This window comes from Pelobates fuscus, chromosome 9 (assembly GCF_036172605.1).
Source record: "Pelobates fuscus isolate aPelFus1 chromosome 9, aPelFus1.pri, whole genome shotgun sequence".
In the NCBI taxonomy this organism is placed as follows: domain Eukaryota; kingdom Metazoa; phylum Chordata; class Amphibia; order Anura; family Pelobatidae; genus Pelobates; species Pelobates fuscus.
Genome location: NC_086325.1, coordinates 145,655,400 through 145,673,474, shown reverse-complemented (window position 1 = coordinate 145,673,474; position 18,075 = coordinate 145,655,400). Strand labels below are relative to the sequence as shown.

At 38.9% G+C, this 18,075-nt stretch overlaps 1 protein-coding gene across 3 annotated transcripts in view; it reads left to right on the top strand.

Moving 5' to 3' along the window:
- Positions 1-16,602, top strand: part of ARHGAP4 (Rho GTPase activating protein 4) — a 118,996-nt gene extending 102,394 nt beyond the window's left edge. Inside the window, exons 12-23 of one of the 3 annotated variants that reach the window (XM_063432666.1) lie at positions 64-91; positions 796-856; positions 2,098-2,175; positions 2,969-3,103; positions 4,204-4,309; positions 5,063-5,296; positions 8,568-8,641; positions 8,903-9,083; positions 10,308-10,397; positions 10,695-10,847; positions 11,051-11,159; positions 14,031-16,602. In XM_063432666.1, coding sequence (XP_063288736.1) covers positions 64-91; positions 796-856; positions 2,098-2,175; positions 2,969-3,103; positions 4,204-4,309; positions 5,063-5,296; positions 8,568-8,641; positions 8,903-9,083; positions 10,308-10,397; positions 10,695-10,847; positions 11,051-11,159; positions 14,031-14,246 — 1,465 coding nt within the window. In that variant the 3' untranslated portion in view covers positions 14,247-16,602. Of the gene's footprint in view, positions 1-63; positions 92-795; positions 857-2,097; positions 2,176-2,968; positions 3,104-4,203; positions 4,310-5,062; positions 5,297-8,567; positions 8,642-8,902; positions 9,084-10,307; positions 10,398-10,694; positions 10,848-11,050; positions 11,160-14,030 lie in introns of those variants that run through there. The other 2 variants (XM_063432665.1, XR_010085305.1) reach the window with 2 other exon arrangements.
- The last annotated feature ends 1,473 nt before the right edge of the window (positions 16,603-18,075 follow it).

Sequence of the window (18,075 nt, the reverse complement as noted above, 5' to 3'; positions counted from 1 at the left end):
CCCTTCATAGATCCTTTTCTTTTTTGTCTTTTTTTTTTCTCTTCTGTTCCTCTGTGCTACCAGGAGACGACGTTATCTGTCCCGCGCTAAGGTACAAATCAACAATTCTATTGATTGGTCTGTTCCATTGTTAAAGCAAAATAATTTATATTCTGGTCTTTGTGATAAGCTTTTAAAGGGTGGGTGGGGGGCACTAGTTTTATAGCATATACCTGGAATAAACTTCCAGTAGATGTAGTATAAGCAGATACAATAATTATTGTCATGGAAATCTGGGGTGTTCATATTTCCAACCCTAACAGATAATTACAACCTGTATTAGGATTAATGAGTACACTAGTTTGGCTAATTTAGTATCTGCCGTCATAATTTATATGTCTATATCAAGAGCTGCCCTTTGCACCAAATTATCCATAGACCTCCCCCGAAACCCCTTCCACCCCACTATAGTGTAATGATTCCTATATGGGCAAGCAGTCGCAATAGGGATTCTTTTGGTTGCTTTACGGCCGTTATATAAATAACATCCTAAGACATTCTTGTTTACTGCAGTGCAGTAAAGCAAAGTCGTATGATTATTTACAAAATGGAAGGAGATTAGCGCTTATACACAAACACAATTTTGAAAGCGAAAAAAAAAAGGCTGTACAAAATTTGTAGCCATCAATATAACAACATAACACAATCTACCTATTTCTGTAGCTAGCCTATATAGGTGTTAGTCAGGATGAGCGACCGTATGTAATATGTGGCGTCTGATTATTTTTTTTAAATTTCTTTTTTGACAACGCACAGAGTTCCGGAGAATCCATCCCTCGCGTTGTGTCCAGTTGCATTCGGTTTATTAATCTGCATGGTAAGCAAGTTTGGAAAAAAATGGTAAAGGACGGTATCTTTTACAACTCTGTTTAAAATAAATCCCTGACTCTATATAAAGGTCCACGTTCTTTCTTTACATTATAAGAATAGGGTCTTATAAGAAAAGCATACATTTTAGACGTTACTGTTTATTTATTTGAATTTCCATTCTACATAAACCATTAAGTGAATGTAAACTACAAGGTGTGTGTTAATAAATCTTTTGAGGAATTATACTAGGAGATAATAAACTATAGGGAAAAAAATAGCCCACATTTTTTTAAAGGACTACTATAGGCACCCAGACCACTTCAGCTCAATGAAGTGGTCTGGTTGCAGGTCCCTCTAGGTTTAACCCTGCAGCTGTAAACATAGCAGTTTCAGAGAATGTTTACACTGAAGGTAAACACTGCTATGTTTACACTGAAGGTTAATCCATCCTCTAGTGGGTGTCTCACTGACAGCCGCTAGAGGCACTTCCGTGATTCTCACTGTGAAAATCACAGTGAGAAGACGCTGGATGTCAATAGGAAAGCATTGAGTAATGCTTTCCTATGGGCTGTTCAAATGCTCTTGCCGCGCATGCACATTCGGATCTGACGTCGGCAGGGGGTGGAGAGTTCCCTAGCACAGAGGGAGTTCGGCGCTTGAGAAAGATAAGTGGCTGAAGGGGTTTTAACCTAATGACCCTATAGTGCCAGGAAAACGAGTTTGTTTTCCTGGCACTATAGTGCTCCTTTAAGTTCCTCCCTGCTATAGGTTAGATTATATCTTCCTAGAAGATGCCTTTACTGTATTTTATGTATTCTGAACACAGTGGAATAGAACTGTCACTTCTCAGGATTCGTAATATTATCTTTATTTATCCTCTATATTTAATAAGTAGGTCTTAATGAGGTGTTAAAATTAAATGATGAAATCCACACCAGTTTGTCCTGAAACTGGGCGCCTCCATCTTAGCTCCCTGTCAGTCATTGTTACAAGCTCTCCCCTTTGCACCAGGCAGTCAGTATAGAGAAAGTATACAGAGAAGAGGAGAAATAAAACAATGTTTGTTATTTGTACAGCTTTCCCTTTAATAGATAAGTACCCCTATTGTGATATGCTTGCTTACTTCCATCCATCTTGCTGTTGTTAGACTACAGGTACTTCATGTATGCCCCTACAACTCTTTTTTTTCTGCACTCCTTCTACGAGCAAGAGTCTTAAAAAATATTAATTATATTTGAATTCTTCCAGGTTTACAGCATGAGGGTATTTTTCGTGTCCCAGGATCTCAGGCTCATGTGAACGAGATTCGCAGCGCTTTCGAAAGAGGTCAGTGCTTCTAAATATACCCATGGGGGACCATTGTGTTAACTCTGTGATAAAGTATCCCTCCGTATTCACGATATTGTGATCATTAGAACTTTTAATTTACCCCTTGCGTAATATTCCAATAGCCTGAATATACCAGGAATAACCCAGTCTCATGGTAAATACTAGGTTGATATTCTTAGTTATATCTTAGGTTCAAAATACATTGATGAACGAGGACACTTTGTACATTGTTATAAGATCCTTAACCATTAATGCAATAAATAGTTAATTCATTGCAAAAATGCGCCTCTGGTTTGAATTGATTTTAAAACAGGACTTTAAAAAAAAAAAAAAAAAAAATTATTCATTTAGTTAGTCCGTTCTTTGTTAAGGCTGCCAACCGTTTTTAGTCGAGGAATGAAAATATTAAAACATACCATAAAATATATTCAGATTGATGCTATAGAAAATCTCTTTCGAGACTATTTATGGCCCGCTGTGTATCCAGATTCTATTTTCCTTTGTGTCTTTGCTCTATTCATTAATGTTTATTTATTAGACTTTAACATAATAGCGCTCTGACACACAATATATTATTTTTTGTAAGAAACTTCACAATAAGATTTCTTGGGCGATGTGCCTTATGTGCCCTCTACTGGTTAGGTCTTGGATGGCAGGCAGCCTGACATTAAAAAAACAATTAGGAAAGATTTTTCCTAGAGTTGGGTAACAATGATAGTAAGTAACTAAACTAAGAAAAGTCACTGACCAACCGGTACCAAAAAACTAGTACATTTTCTACATTGTGTAGGTGAGGACCCCCTGGATGACAGCTGCACTGGTCACGATGTGGATTCTGTGGCCGGCGTGTTAAAGCTTTATTTCAGGGGTCTGGAGAAGCCCCTCTTCCCGAATGAAATGTTCAACGACCTGCTATCGTGTATTCGTAAGTATTCATTGCATAATTTGGGGTTCACACCACACTAATCAACACCCCCCCCCCCCCTCCAAAAAAAAAAATAGCAGTCAGCTGTAAGTTATGCTGTTCCGGCCTAAAATGTAAAATTCACTTTGAATTTCTGACACGTTATACTTTAGCAAAGTCTGTCTGGGGACCACAACATTCAGATTCCTATATCTTTTTGCTATCTGTCTGCATCATGCCAATTTGATCTACCCTCTTTCTGTGCCTTATCTGTGATGTATAGTGGAAAAACTATGGGAATTATTCACCAAACCTAGAGCTGTGGAAGAGTTAACAAAAAAAAAAAAAATACCACCCCCCTTTATTTGCACATAAAAAGGGTTAAAATGAATTAAACTTACGCTATCCCAGTGCCAAGAGAATCTCCTCGCTGTGAGGACTCTTCTCATTAACGAGAACTCTTCTCTTTGCAACGATGCATACCATAGGTATAACCACAACATCAATGACCAGCCTGCTTTGCCAATCCCTGGTGAAGTAAGCATGTGCTTTCCAAGGTTTGTTTTGTGTCCTGGTGGTTGTGTTATGGTAATGAAGGTGAAAACCCAGTTTTTGCTGCCTTCTGTTAATGCCACAACTGGCAAGCACTGAAACACGGACAATTTCATTGGTAGCAACCATCAGTAGTGTGCAGACATTAAATGCTGGAGTGACCGTGGACATATGTTGGTATTTTAAGGCCCCAGTGATATACCGACTGTGGGTATTACCAGAGTGGATGCTTTGTAGCAGTGTGATAATATTAGTAGCTCGGACAAAAACCTTTGTTACAAAGTTGTCAATTGTAAATATGTACTGTTTAATTAGCATCTTAGAAACTACTATATTAAAGATTTTTTATACAGTCTAAGTATGCAAAAATACTATATTGTTTAAATGACTTGGAAGTGCTAGAATGTGACACTGTGGGGATAGTGATCAAAATGCTTACTTTAAGCAATGTGAGTTTTGTGCAAACTATAAACTTCTATTAAACAGAATTATAGCACTTTGTGGATTGTGATTTTTTTTTTATCTACTGCATTACAGACAGTGCACTCACTTTTTATCTCTATCTACAGAACTTGAGAATGCTCAGGACAGGGCAGCCCACCTCAAGAAACTGGTGTCACAACTGCCTCCACCTGTAACTCTAGTACTCCGATACCTCTTTGCCTTCTTAAATCAGTGAGTAATTCATGGAACGTCAGTGGCTTCTAGTTCTTCTTTCTATGTGAGATTTAATCAGTTCTTTGACATATTTCAGCCACTGAAAGTTACAGTACAATCTTCTATATTATACTTCCTTAATATATTATCTCAAGAAGTTCCACAAGATTTGAGGAAGTGAAGAAAACAGAACTTCTAACTCTCAAGACAATGCGTACAAAATATACAAGCAGAATATTGCTCCTCAAAGTTACCTTAGCCCATTTTAATTTTTTAACACCCTTCTCAACCACAACAAATGGCGAGTGGGGTTTAATGAGGAACTTGTTTGTCCATCTTTGTTTTTGAACATTTGTATTGAATGGAATTCAGACAAGCAGAATTTCTGCAGGAAAAACAAAAAAGGTTCTTCAAAAAGAGGGATGAGACAGTTTATGAGCTGATTTGAATAAAGCTAAAAAAAAATTAGTATGCAACTTTTCAAATTAAGCTTAAATAAAGCAATATATAATATTAGATAAATAGTGACCCAATCAGTGTTATTCTGAGTTAAAAGTTTTAAATTAGTTCTGCACCTAACTTGGTGATCCAGTTAACAACTGTGTCATTTTTTTTTTTTTTGGATGAAAAAAATATTTCCGGGGGTACTTAGCCTTTAACAATCTTTAAATTATTTCAATGTATTGAACCAGGGTTTGGCTTTAACTAGGATATAATATGCGTATACAATGTAGGGACAGTCTTAACCATCTATTCTTTATGATTCCACAGTCTGTCCCACTACAGTGATGAGAATATGATGGATCCATATAACCTGGCTGTGTGCTTTGGCCCAACTCTGGTCTCCATTCCAGAAGGACAAGATCCAGTCTCTGTCCAAGCTCGTGTTAATGAGGTTGTGAAAACCATCATCATTTACCAGGAGAGGATTTTTCCCGGGCCAAATGAACTGGAGGGTCCAGTGTATGAAAAATGCATGACAGTGGAAGAGGATGATGACTACAGGTGAGGCTGAGCCAAAATGTATACCTAGTGGGCACGGCTGCCATCAGATGAGGGGGGCACCAATGCAGCTTAAACGTGCATGCATGGAAAGTAGCAACATTCTAGCACTGACAGGTCTTCACAAATGTTCTATTTAAAAAAAATTGAAATGTAAGTATGGTCGATTCATTGGGCTTACATTTTGATCATTATGAATAAAGTATCTAGCTTTGGCGTTACGAGTCCCTAGTTTTGACACTTCCTAACAATAATACCTTCCAATATTTGTACTACTTTTTTGATATTTTGTATTTCTTTACCTTTTCTGTATGCACTGGAAATTGGTGTGGCTTTACAATTGTTTAACATAGAATAAGGTAATAATTAACAATAACTGAAAACCTAGTATACAGCCTTATGTCTCAAAAATTAGGACGTGAGTTAGAGTTAAATAGAAAAATCTCGACCTGACAGGTCGAAACGTTGCAATAAATCTGCCTGGAAACAATCGCAGTGAGTGCCTGAGATTTTTCTATTTATACATATTCCATGTGGTTTTTTTGCTGACCCATGCTCAGTAGCACCCTGGATTGAATTGTTGTGGCTGAGTGCGGCCCTACCTTTTTTTCTAGTGAGTTAGAGTTAGACATAAGATAGGGCCTGCCACCATTTCCAGACTAAATTACAATACTATGTTGGTGCTCCAAAACCCAGGGGATGGTCAATCTCTGAGTAATAACTTGAATACAGTAAGAAAAATCTGGGCACACAATAAAGACTTTTATAGGGACTGAAATTCCATGAAAGCATTTCAGCCAAGCGCAGCGGCCTTTATCAAGTCGTGTCAGCCAGGGCCGTCTTTAATTTTGATTGGACCCTGGGTAAGCATTTACTTAGGCCCCCCTGACTACATATAGATACACACAAATACACTACCTGACACACACACGCACATACACACTGACCGCATATAGATACACACAAGAACATACAGATACACACAGACTACATATAGATACACTGACACACACATAGACACACACAGATACAAACACTGGCATGCATGCAGATACAAAGGTACACACACTGACTTCATATAGATACACTGACACACATACAGACACACAGATACACAACCTGACACACATGCAGATATTCTGACAGACGTACTGACACAGACAGCCATACTGAAACACACATACACAAAGACATACTGAACCACACAGACACTGACGGACTCACACACACAGACATACAGATACACTGACAGACATACCGGCACATATACACACAGACAGATGGACATGCTGAAACACACATACACTGACAGACATATTGACAAACACAGACATACAGAACCACAGGGACACTGACAGACTCACACATAGACATACAGACATTCTGGCACACATACACACAGACAGACAGACAGACATACTGAAAAAAAACATATACAGACATACTGACACACACACACACACACACACAGACAGACATACTGACATACACACACAGACATACTGACACACTGACATACTCTCTCTCTCACACACACATACTGACACACTGACAGACATACACACATACACTGACAGACATGCACACATACATACATACTGAACCACACAGACACTGACGGACTCACACACACAGACATACAGATACACTGACAGACATACTGGCACATATACACACAGACAGATGGACATACTGAAACACACATACACTGACAGACATATTGACAAACACAGACATACAGAACCACACAGACATACAGAACCACACGGACACTGACAGACTCACACATAGACATACAGACATTCTGGCACACATACACATAGACAGACAGACAGACATACTGAAACACACATACAGACATACTGACACACACACACACACATACACAGACAGACATACTGACACACTGACATACACACACACAGACATACTGACACACTGACAGACTCTCTCTCACACACACACAGACATACTGACACACACACAGACATACTGACACACTGACAGACATACACACATACACTGACAGACATGCACACATACATACATACTGAACCACACAGACACTGACAGACTCACACACACAGACATACAGATACACTGACACATACACACATACATATATACTGACACTGACACACACACACTCATGCAAAATTTGATAACCACCCTCCAGTTTCTTACCTTTTCCTGGAGGGTGGCTTCCCTGGGGTCCAGTGGGCTGGCTGGGGTGGCTGGGAGTTAAGCTCTCCCGGCCTGGCCCCCTCCGGAACAGCTTCTTCCTCCCGCGTGGCTCCTGTTTCTGTGGGAGGAAGTGACGCACCGTGGTCACTTCCTCCCATTGCTGCCAAAAAGCAAGGGCCCGGTCGCGCTGTTAAAGGGACACTCCAGGCACCCAGACCACTTCTGCCCATTGGAGTGGTCTGGGTGCCAACTCCCACTACCCTTAACCCTGCAAGTGTAATTATTGCAGTTTTTTATAAACTGCAATAATTACCTTGCAGGGTTAAGTCCTCCCCTAGTGGCTGTCTACTAGACAGCCACTGGAGGTCACTTCCTGCATCATAGCACAGATTATCTGTGCTAGAGTGTCGCTGGACGTCCTCACGCTGTGTGAGGACCTCCAGCGTCGCTCTATTTCCCATAGGGAAGCATTGAAATTAATTTTCAATGCTTTCCTATGGGGTGCGCCAATGCGCATGCGCGGCATTGCCGCGCATGCACATTGGGACTCCTCGGCCGGTGGGCGGGATCAGTCTCGCCCACCGGCCGTTGGAGGAAGAAGGTGGAGCGGCGGGGGAGGAGCAGGCAGCGACGTGGGACATGTCGCTGCCTGAGGTAAGTGACTGAAGGGGTTTTCACCACTTCAGTAACCGAGTATTGGGGGGTGGGAGGGAGAGGGACCCTCCAGTGCCAGGAAAACGGATTGTTTTCCTGGCACTGGAGTTTCCCTTTAAAGTGCCACAGCGCCCGACCGGGTCCCTGCTGACACAGGCCCACCGGGTGGCCCTAAGTGCATGGGCCACCCGATGGGCCCCCATAGTTTGCGGGCAGAGGGCAAACGGAGCAGCTGTCTTGGGCCCCCCAGCAGGGTCAGGGCCCGGGGCAGCTGCCCCGTTTGCCCCGCGTTAAAGACGGCCCTGGTGTCAGCTATATGGTATATAAATGTATTAATCACAGAGATCCTATATCCGTAAGCGACATCACCAATAATAAACACCAATAGTCTGTATGGGTTTGACCATTGACTTTGCTATGCACACTTTCTTTTTAGTGATCCATTGACCTTGGAACCCACTGCAGAAGAGTATGATCAAGAGATGCAGTCAGAGACTGTCGGAGAAGAAGGTCAGAAAATGATATATCATTTTATTTAATCTTCTCTGTCTTACAACTTCTCTCTGTGACTTTTTGTGAAACTCTGTCTGTGTGTAATGCCTTAACGAAGAAGAATGCCTATAGTGTGCCCAGTATAGTCAGAGTTAAGATTAATGTAGACTTATGCATTTTTGCGCATGTTTAATTTCCCCATTCCTCCCGTCTTCAAATAGTCGTTTCCATCGTACCGTGAACTTACTTCTACTGTTTTTTTTTTTGTAACTTTCACAGAAGTGGACTTTGTGGAGGCAGTTGCAAGGTTTGATTACATGGCTCGGTCTCCCCATGAACTGTCCTTTAAGAAGGGGGACATATTGCTGCTCTATAATAAAGCCTCCGGGGACTGGTGGAGAGGGGAAGCAGGAGGGATTCGAGGTCTTATTCCTCACAAATATGTCAATGTTCCCGAAGGGTGAGAAAATGTTGGTTTCAGTTGACTACCTGCTTATTCCAGACACAGATCATTTGCTGTGAAAGCGATTCACATAGATGCCTTGACTGCAAATTAATCTCATTGATGTCCTGGCTAGTAAGTGGTTGTAAGGATATTCTATGGTTGGAAAATGCTCTCTTGAATGCTTTGTAGTTGGAAGATTTTTACAGATTTGTTCGATCCGTGATTAGGAGTAATGGAGATGTTTTAGCTTACAGACATGTCCTGGTTCCAAAACTGTTTGATATATTAAAACTGGTTTGATTAATGTTATGGCTAGGAAAGGTCATACTCATTGGGCAGTAATCTTACTTAGAAGTTCTAGGGAGGTAAGATACAAACAGAGATTTCTATAATTATATGACTTCCACCTTCCCTAAATTCATTCTTCTTGTTTTTTTCCAACTCTAACTCAATTTGAAACAATTTCCATCTGTGTCACAAAAAAAGCAAGTAATCCTTCTTAAATCCAAAGGGAAATTAGATTTCTCCTTGGCTCAACAAGCTATCAATGCCCTATTAGCTCTTATAATCCCAAACATATGATTTTGATCCAGACATTTTTAAAAGGTGTATAATAAATCTGATTAAAGAACCCCTCAAAGCAGAAAATGTCACATTCATATGTTTTTATCATTGTAAAGAATCCTTTCTTCAAGTTTCAATAGATTACATTTTGTCATCCATAAAGTCCTATTAATGATCAGGTCACCAGAGAGATAACTGTACTGCCAATGTATATTTTGTCATAATATTATCATATGCCTGAGATGCTTTTTTTTTCAAAATGAAAAAAGTGCAACTTTCCTTTTTTTCTTCATCACAGATCTTTCATTCCCCTTATTAATTTTGTAGCCAGCGTCTGCATGTTATTTTGACTGTGAGGAAACTTCTTGTAGTTATGTAAATGTTTTCCATAGTAAGGATTCAAACTGTGATACTTTTTCTTGAAAAGGGTCTTGCAGCGATAAATCTTCAAGGAATGCTAAGAAGGCATCTTACAGTGGACTCTGAAGGGTGTCACAAAGATGCTCTTGTTGGCAAATATATTCTTTATGCACTGCCAAGAAGAACTTTCACAATTTAATGTTGGAAAGACCAATACTTTATGAGTAATCGTTTTTAACACTAAAACTGAATTTCTTGGACATTGAGACTATGACATAGAAATCGGTACATGGTGTTTCTCTGTGTGCATTGTAGGGCTGAGAAGCGACTTGAGCAACGTGGAGTTAGGAAGGAGGTGGAGCCTGGTACAGCACGTACACCTGAGGAGCTCAACCTAGAGCCCAGGTATGGGAGAGATTCATAATGAAATAGCTCCTGACGAGGATGATATGCGAATGGAATTGATGAACAACTATCATCTTTGGTTTTCTATGGAATATATTAGTGTGGAAAGGCTGCAGTGCTCAATGTTCTGTTTTTTTAATTGTGGTCAACAACATTCTGAAGTCTAGGGAGGTGTTTGGCTTTTATTTATGGTTAAACAAAGGTTAAAATTAGAGGTTAATCAGCTTATCCTCTAAGCAAATTTACAATGAAATAGATTTCGACATATATCCTGTAATAATATGGTTATCTCTTCAGGTTACGTGTAAACTCAGACAGTGCCTGCTCTCCGCAAAAGCGAAATGAGGGGAGCCCAATGCGGAAACTGAACTACCAGATCATAGAAACTGCCCGACTTCCTTTTGCCATCACCCACCCTGGACCTCAGCGACTTTTGGGACACTTAGAAAGGTAAATCAGAGTTTGGAAGAAAATAGGTCCACATCATTCAATATTTGAAATTTAGAAGAGAGCAGTTTGTCAAAACATGCCAGACAGATGAAAAATGGGAAAATGCATGTCTTTAACATGGGGATGAGGGTCATAGGGCTTCTAATAGTGTAAACAAGAGTAGAATCACTGTAGAGTTGATAAAACTGTTACTTGACCTGCAGGATGTCCCCAGTAGCAGGAGACAGAAGAAACTTTCTGGATGGCATGCCAAAGGGAACCTCTATGGCAAAATCTTGGCAAGGTGATCGTCCTGGAATTGAAGTGGACAAGGTAAGAGGGTAACAGCATGCCTCCATGTGTTTGTTGCTACCATATCAGAACTGCCCGTTACAAAATGTATATGAGCATATGTATTATCATTAGTACCAATGTATAATGGAGAAGTTACAGTTGCAAGAAAAAGTATGTGAACCCTTTGGAATGATATGGATTTCTGCACAAATTGGTCATAAAATGTGATCTGATCATCATCTAAGTCACAACAATAGACAATCACAGTCTGCTTAACCCCTTAAGGACCGGACTGTTTTTGCGATGTTGTACATTTGCGACCAGGCATCTTTTTACACTTTTGTGGTGTTTGTGTTTAGCTGTAATTTTCCGCTCTCTCATTTACTGTTCCCATACAAATTATATATTGGGTTTTTTTTAGGACAAAAGGGGCTTTCTTTACATACCATTATTTATATAATCTCATGTAATTTAATTTTTAAAAAATGAAAAAATATGATGAAAAATTGAAAAAAATACATGTTTTTTGACTTTTATGTGAAAAATCTTTTACTCATCTACAAAAGCGAATGAAAAAAACTGCTAAATAGATTCAAAATGTTGTCCTGAGTTTAAAAATACCCAGTGTTTACATGCTTTTTGCTACTTTTTTGCATGTTATAGGGCTATAAGTACAAGTAGGATATTGCGGTTTCAAAACATACATTTTTAAAATGTATCAATAGTGACATTGTAACACTATTATCTGTCATAAATCGCTGAATAACACCCCACATGTACATATTTTTTTTAAAGTAGACAACCCAGGGTATTCAATATGGGGTATGTCCAGACTTTTTTAGTAGCCACTTAGTCGCAAACACTGGCCAAAGTTAGCGTTTATATTTATTTGTGTGTGAAAAAAGTAAAAAACTAAATTGAGCGCTAATTTTGGCCAGTGTTTATGACTAAGTGGTTACTAAAAAAGACTGGACATACCCCATTTGCAATACCTTGGGTTGTCTTCTTTTGCAAATGGTATGCCATCATGGGGGTAATTCTCATTCCTGGGCTACCATACGCTCTCAAAGGCAACGTAACCAACCTGGCCATTTTCAATGTAAAAATATTTGACCCATATATTTGACCCTGTAACTTTCAAAAACGCTATAAAACCTGTACATGGGGGGTATTTTTATACTCAGGAGACTTTGCTGAACACAAATATTAGTGTTTCAAAACTGGAAAATGTATCACAACAATTATATCATCAGTAAAAGTGCTGTTTGTGTGTGAAAAATGCAAAAAAAGTCACTTTCACTGACAATATCATCGCTGTGATATGTTTTACTGTTTTGAATCACTAATATTTGTGTTCAGCAAAGTCTCCCAAGTAAAACAGTACCCCCCATGTACAGGTTTTAGGGTGTCGTAGAACGTTACAGGGTAAAATACAGTGACAGCAAATTAAATTCTCTGGACTTTCGGCTTGGGTTGGCAGGCAGGTCCCTTAAATTGCAATCAATAAAATAACTTAATTATGTAAAAATATTACATAAATACGCACGTAGAATTTAAATATATATGCATATTTATATATTTGAAGTCTACGTGTATATTTATATAATTATTTATGTAATTTTGTATATGGACATATGAATAGTTCGTATTCTTTTTATTTATTTATATATACATAGATATATATACAATTTCATTCTAAGTGTATTTTGATATAAATATATATATATTAATATAAAAAATACAGTTAGAATAAAATTTCGTATAGATATATAATTTTTTTTAACATTTTTATTATTATTTTTACATGTTTAATTTAATTTAAATTACTTTTTATTTGTATTTTATAATAATATATATACAATATATATAGTTATTATATATATTATATATATACGTGTGTAATTTAATTATAAGTGTATTTTTATATTAATATATGTACATATTAATATAAAAATACACTTAGTATGACATTATATATATATGATATATAGACATATATTATATAGGTATAATATATGTCTATATATCATATATATATACACATATATAATAATATTTTTTTTTTATTAACTATAACTTTAATTTTTTTTTTGATTTTACACTTGCAGGGAGACTGCCTGTCAGCACAGACAGTCTCCCTGCAGGCAGATACTTGGACACCTATTGTGACCATGTGGTCGCCCTGTTGGGCGATCACATGGCCACAGGGGTCCTAATCCGCCATGGGGAGACTGTCTGGGCTGCAGGCAGTCTCCCCACACCGGGAGCACCGCCGATCGCCGCCGGGGGAACGACGGCGATCGGGTAAGTACCTCTTAAATTTAGGACGGTTCAGGACCGTCGTCGGTCGGCAAGGGAAAAATTCCGATGACGGTCCTGAACCGTCCTGCGTCGTTAAGGGGTTAAAGTAATAACACACAAATAATGAAATGTTGCCATGTTTTTATTGAACACACCATGTAAACAGTTAAGCCTAGCAAAATATTAAAAATAAGAAAAAAGAGGCAATAACGTAGTGTGAGAAGATAAAACAGAGAAAAGGATTTGGGTGGTTGACTCAAGGGACTAACAGAGAGGTGAAGATGTAATGACATATCCCCTCCTTTCTGTGTTATGTCCTCAGTGTGCTACTGATGCCCTCTGGCAAGCATGTGGTGCACAGCCAGGTATTCAATGTGATCCCACCATGCCACACAGCTAATAGAGAGATATGCTGCAAAGTTGTGTTCCTTAGCACCCTCTCTCGAAAGTCATATGGAAGGCACCACCTCCTTCCCCTAAATTGCTTGATGGAGCGCTTTACTACTAATCTCTATTTTTTTAATAGGTGGCTGCTTTGAGAAACAGCTGCCTGATGTAAAATTAAAAAATAATAAAACACTAATATCCTCTTTTTTTACCTTCTTAAAGAATGTGACGAAAAACATGGACAGCGTCTTCAAGGAATTGCTGGGAAAAGCAGCCCTAAGACAGACAGGACCGGAAGAGCCTGGTGATGCCATCAAAGCGGGGAAACCACGAGAAACAAAACCTAGCACAACCAGTACCTTCGAGCCAGTTCGTGGCAGCCCGGCAGGAGGGAAGAAAGGAGGCCAGGGAAGAGCTGTTTTTGGGGGCCGAAGATGAAGTTAAATTTCTCATTTACAGTTGGGGAGTAGGACAAGAAGAGAGACCCAATTATTCCTTACAGGATTGCTCTTCACTCTTTCAAGTCGGCTGCTCTCCCTCATCCTAGAGCACAAGGGTCATGTGGACAGGAGATTTGAATAGTCATTTGGGAATTCATGGATGGGTACAGGATAGTAGTCCTTTAAAGGATATTGTCTTTCCCATGCTTCCCCCCGCACAGCGTTTGTTATTATCCGTGTGTGTTGCTGTCATTAACATAAGCACAGTTGCGTCTTTCTGCTTGGGGCTCCTCTCGCCTTCTACTGACCCAAAAGAACCAGCAGAAAAGGCCTCGGTCAAGCCAAAATGGGAGTGAAGAGAACTGGGGTTCCCAAGCAAAACCTGTTCATTACTGAAGTCAGCATTGGCACCAGGTTCATTGCAATCATTCATCTTATCTGTTGGTTATTGAACTCCTTCAAAAAGACCAGGCTCCTAAGTACTACTGCTTACAAAGACGAACAAGACCAGGAAGATGTCTGTCTGTAGAAGCACAGTATATTTACATTATACATTCCAGGACCCCATCTTGTGACCACCCAACAAAGCCAGCATAGACACCCTGCATTAAATGTCAGGGGAAAGAAAGGCATGCTTCTAATTGAAAATGTTCTACGTTGAACAATTTGGAGTTAAGAGCGGAGATAGGTAGTATTATTTTTTAGCTACATGTGCAGTAACGTCTAGTTCCAGGGTTTCTGCAAGTTACTGACTTAAGAATCCCATGCTTTCATAATTTCCTCATGTCTTCTTCTGTAAAGGTTTGCCTTGGATTTAACTGCACCGTGTGCAGAATGTCCACTGTTGATCAATACGTGAACACCACTTTAGATGCTGTGGGTTAGAATCATTTTGACATCAGAAAGGGACATTACTCGTTTTGTTTTTTTTAATCAAATATGTTAATACCACTCTTGTACATATCCGTTCTACTAACATTTTTACAATCTGAATTAACAGTGTATTTTAGACCTCTTAACTTTGGATTAGTCAACTTGAGAAATTTTCACTGAGAATTATTCTGTTGGGATATATGTCCAGTAAATAAACACATTCAATCGGGCGAAGAAGATGTTTAAACATGTCTAATGGTTTTGTATTCATTCTAAAATAACCAAATTTACCATTGATTGGCAACCATTGGATATCCATCAGTCTTTATTCCTCGAGCAAAGTATACTGGATGTGTAATTAACTACTGTCTGAAAGAACAATATAGAATCTATTACATTTCTTTTTTTCCCTGTAGTTCATGCTCAGCAAAGTTCACTCATTCCTAAATTCTAGTGAAATTATCCCTAGCAGTCACTCTGTATTCAGTTTGCCTAGAAAAAGAGTTTCAAAGTAACAAGGCTAGTAGACAAGTATCAATGCAACTCTTGCTGTTATAAAATAATTGCAGCATTTAACCACTTACACTTAAAGTACCGTCACTTAGAGTACCATAACTATATCATCTTACTGAAGTGGATGTGGTGCGGTGGCCGTGCCACTGCTGCCTTTCTTTTAAAAAGTATTTTATTCCGGAGATAAAAAAAAATAAAAAAATCTTGTGTCTAAGGCCGGCTGCCTGGCTGTCAATCAAACTGGCAATTTCAGTTGTGTGCAACTTTTGCATCTAGTGTCAGCGCACCCAGCATGCAGCATGCTATGCAGACACTTTGGACAGGATGCGTATGGCTCGGTGATTTACACCTACAGTGTCAAAAACTCCAGCTGCTTGACTGTCAGACAGTTTAACTTTCATCCCCCAATATAAACAAAACAAGTCGGTTCTGGCTTTTTGCTTCTGCCTTTTGAAGATGGAGAGGTTAGAGAAAATAATACATTATTAATTATGTATATTAAATATATATATGTATATGTGCATTTTTGGATATAGAATATTTTGTAGAAATGTTATGTCTAATTTACTTAGTTCAAGGAACATTTTAGCGTTAGAAATGCAAATATGTATTCCTAACACTATAGTGCCCTAGTCCTCATTTGGGTGATTGGGCCAGTGCTGCAAGAGTTAAAAAAAGGTGATTTATTTACCTTTCAGCCCTCGCAGCGCCGGTCTCCCTGCTTAAACTCCACCTCATTGGCGGCTGAGCTCATGTTGATGATCTCAGCCAACCTAATGTTTTCCCATAATGTGCATGCCCGGCAAAACACTGCGCTGTGCCAATCATTGCCTCCTGTAGGTTTCCTGAGACCATCTGGAAAAAAATAGTAGAATTTTACTCTTTTTATATTACTGAAGCGACTATAGAGTTTGTCTGTATGACGCCTACTAAAAGCAGGTTAATCCTACAGAACTCCAATATTTTCAGCTTAACCCCTTAAGGACACATGACGTGTGTGACACGTCATGATTCCCTTTTATTCCAGAAGTTTGGTCCTTAAGGGGTTAAGGGGTTAAAAGGGCACACAGACCACTTCATTGAGATGCAGTGGCCTAGGTGTTAGGAGTTTAGGGCCACTTGGAAGAAGTTAGATCATCAAAGTGGGTGTGAAGTATGACTATGATTAATAGAATTGAAAAAAGTAAGGGAGCACAGCAAAATATCAATATTACTAGGGAGAGAACATGGACTTTAAACGGATCCTCCAAGCACAGATGCCAGCTATGCATTGACTAGGTTCTGGTGGTGGAACCCCATTCCTCAGTTGTCCTTCATCCCATTGAGTAATGTTGTAGCAAACTGTAACAACGAGCATCCCTATGAATGTACACATCATCAAGAGATTTGTGTGTTCTCTTCCATAGCCTTGCATGAGAGAGCCTGTACAGCAGTAGTGATCACGAATGAATCTACTTGGCAAAGCTAACAGAGGTCACACTGTATTTTATTTAACTGCTTTTCATGAAAAAACTGCTACTGCTATGGAACTATAAATCACACCATTCTCTGATAAGCACAGCTCTCCCTCTGAAAACATTAAGAAACTGAGATTATTTTATTGATTTATAATTTCCTTTGTTTTAGCAGTTTTCGGAATCCATTTACCCTTCCACCTAGTGTGTCATCCATTGTAAGGAACACTGTGTCCATATCTTAGTACTGTTATCTAGGTCTGGCACTGGGAGTTAAGATATGACGCCTGTACCCCACCAAACTGATATACTCATTTTTCTTTCAATTGTCAATTAATATGCATAGGCAGCTGGTTAACACTGCACGAAACATGGTGAAAGTGGTGTATTGACTGTTTTGTCACTATTAACGTTTGGAGATCATATTCTAGGTTTAAAAGTTGTGTCACATTTTTTCTGAATAGATCGGAGTTCACGTGCCTCAAAACATTAAATATGAATTGTATATGGTCCTATTTGTTCTTCGGTTCAAATTCTTATTCATTCGTGCCATTTATGTTTCATCCCATGCAATAAATACTGCAGTTTTTTCCCCATGTGTTTAGGTAAAATCACATAAAAATCTATGTGATTAATAAATGTGTTTATTTTCAGTGAAAATTTTCTCCATTTCCAAAAAAAAAAAGTGTAATACAATTTACTCCCATGAGAGGTCACTGTTACCAACACCAGCAAAAAAAAGCTACCACAATACGAAATAATTTTTTTGTTTTTGTTTGATTTTATGTTTATTTCCCGTCTTTTCAAAAAAAAATTACTTTCTTATCTGCAAGGCAATTTATGGGTTAACAGACTTTCCCACATTAATGGCACAAAAGACGGCTCGGTCCCATGATTGTCAGCTCTTGTGGTTTGCTTCAATCCCTTGCTTAGATATTTTAATATGTCTGTTGCTGTATATCCTCCTGTCCTTGCAGCCACCATCTC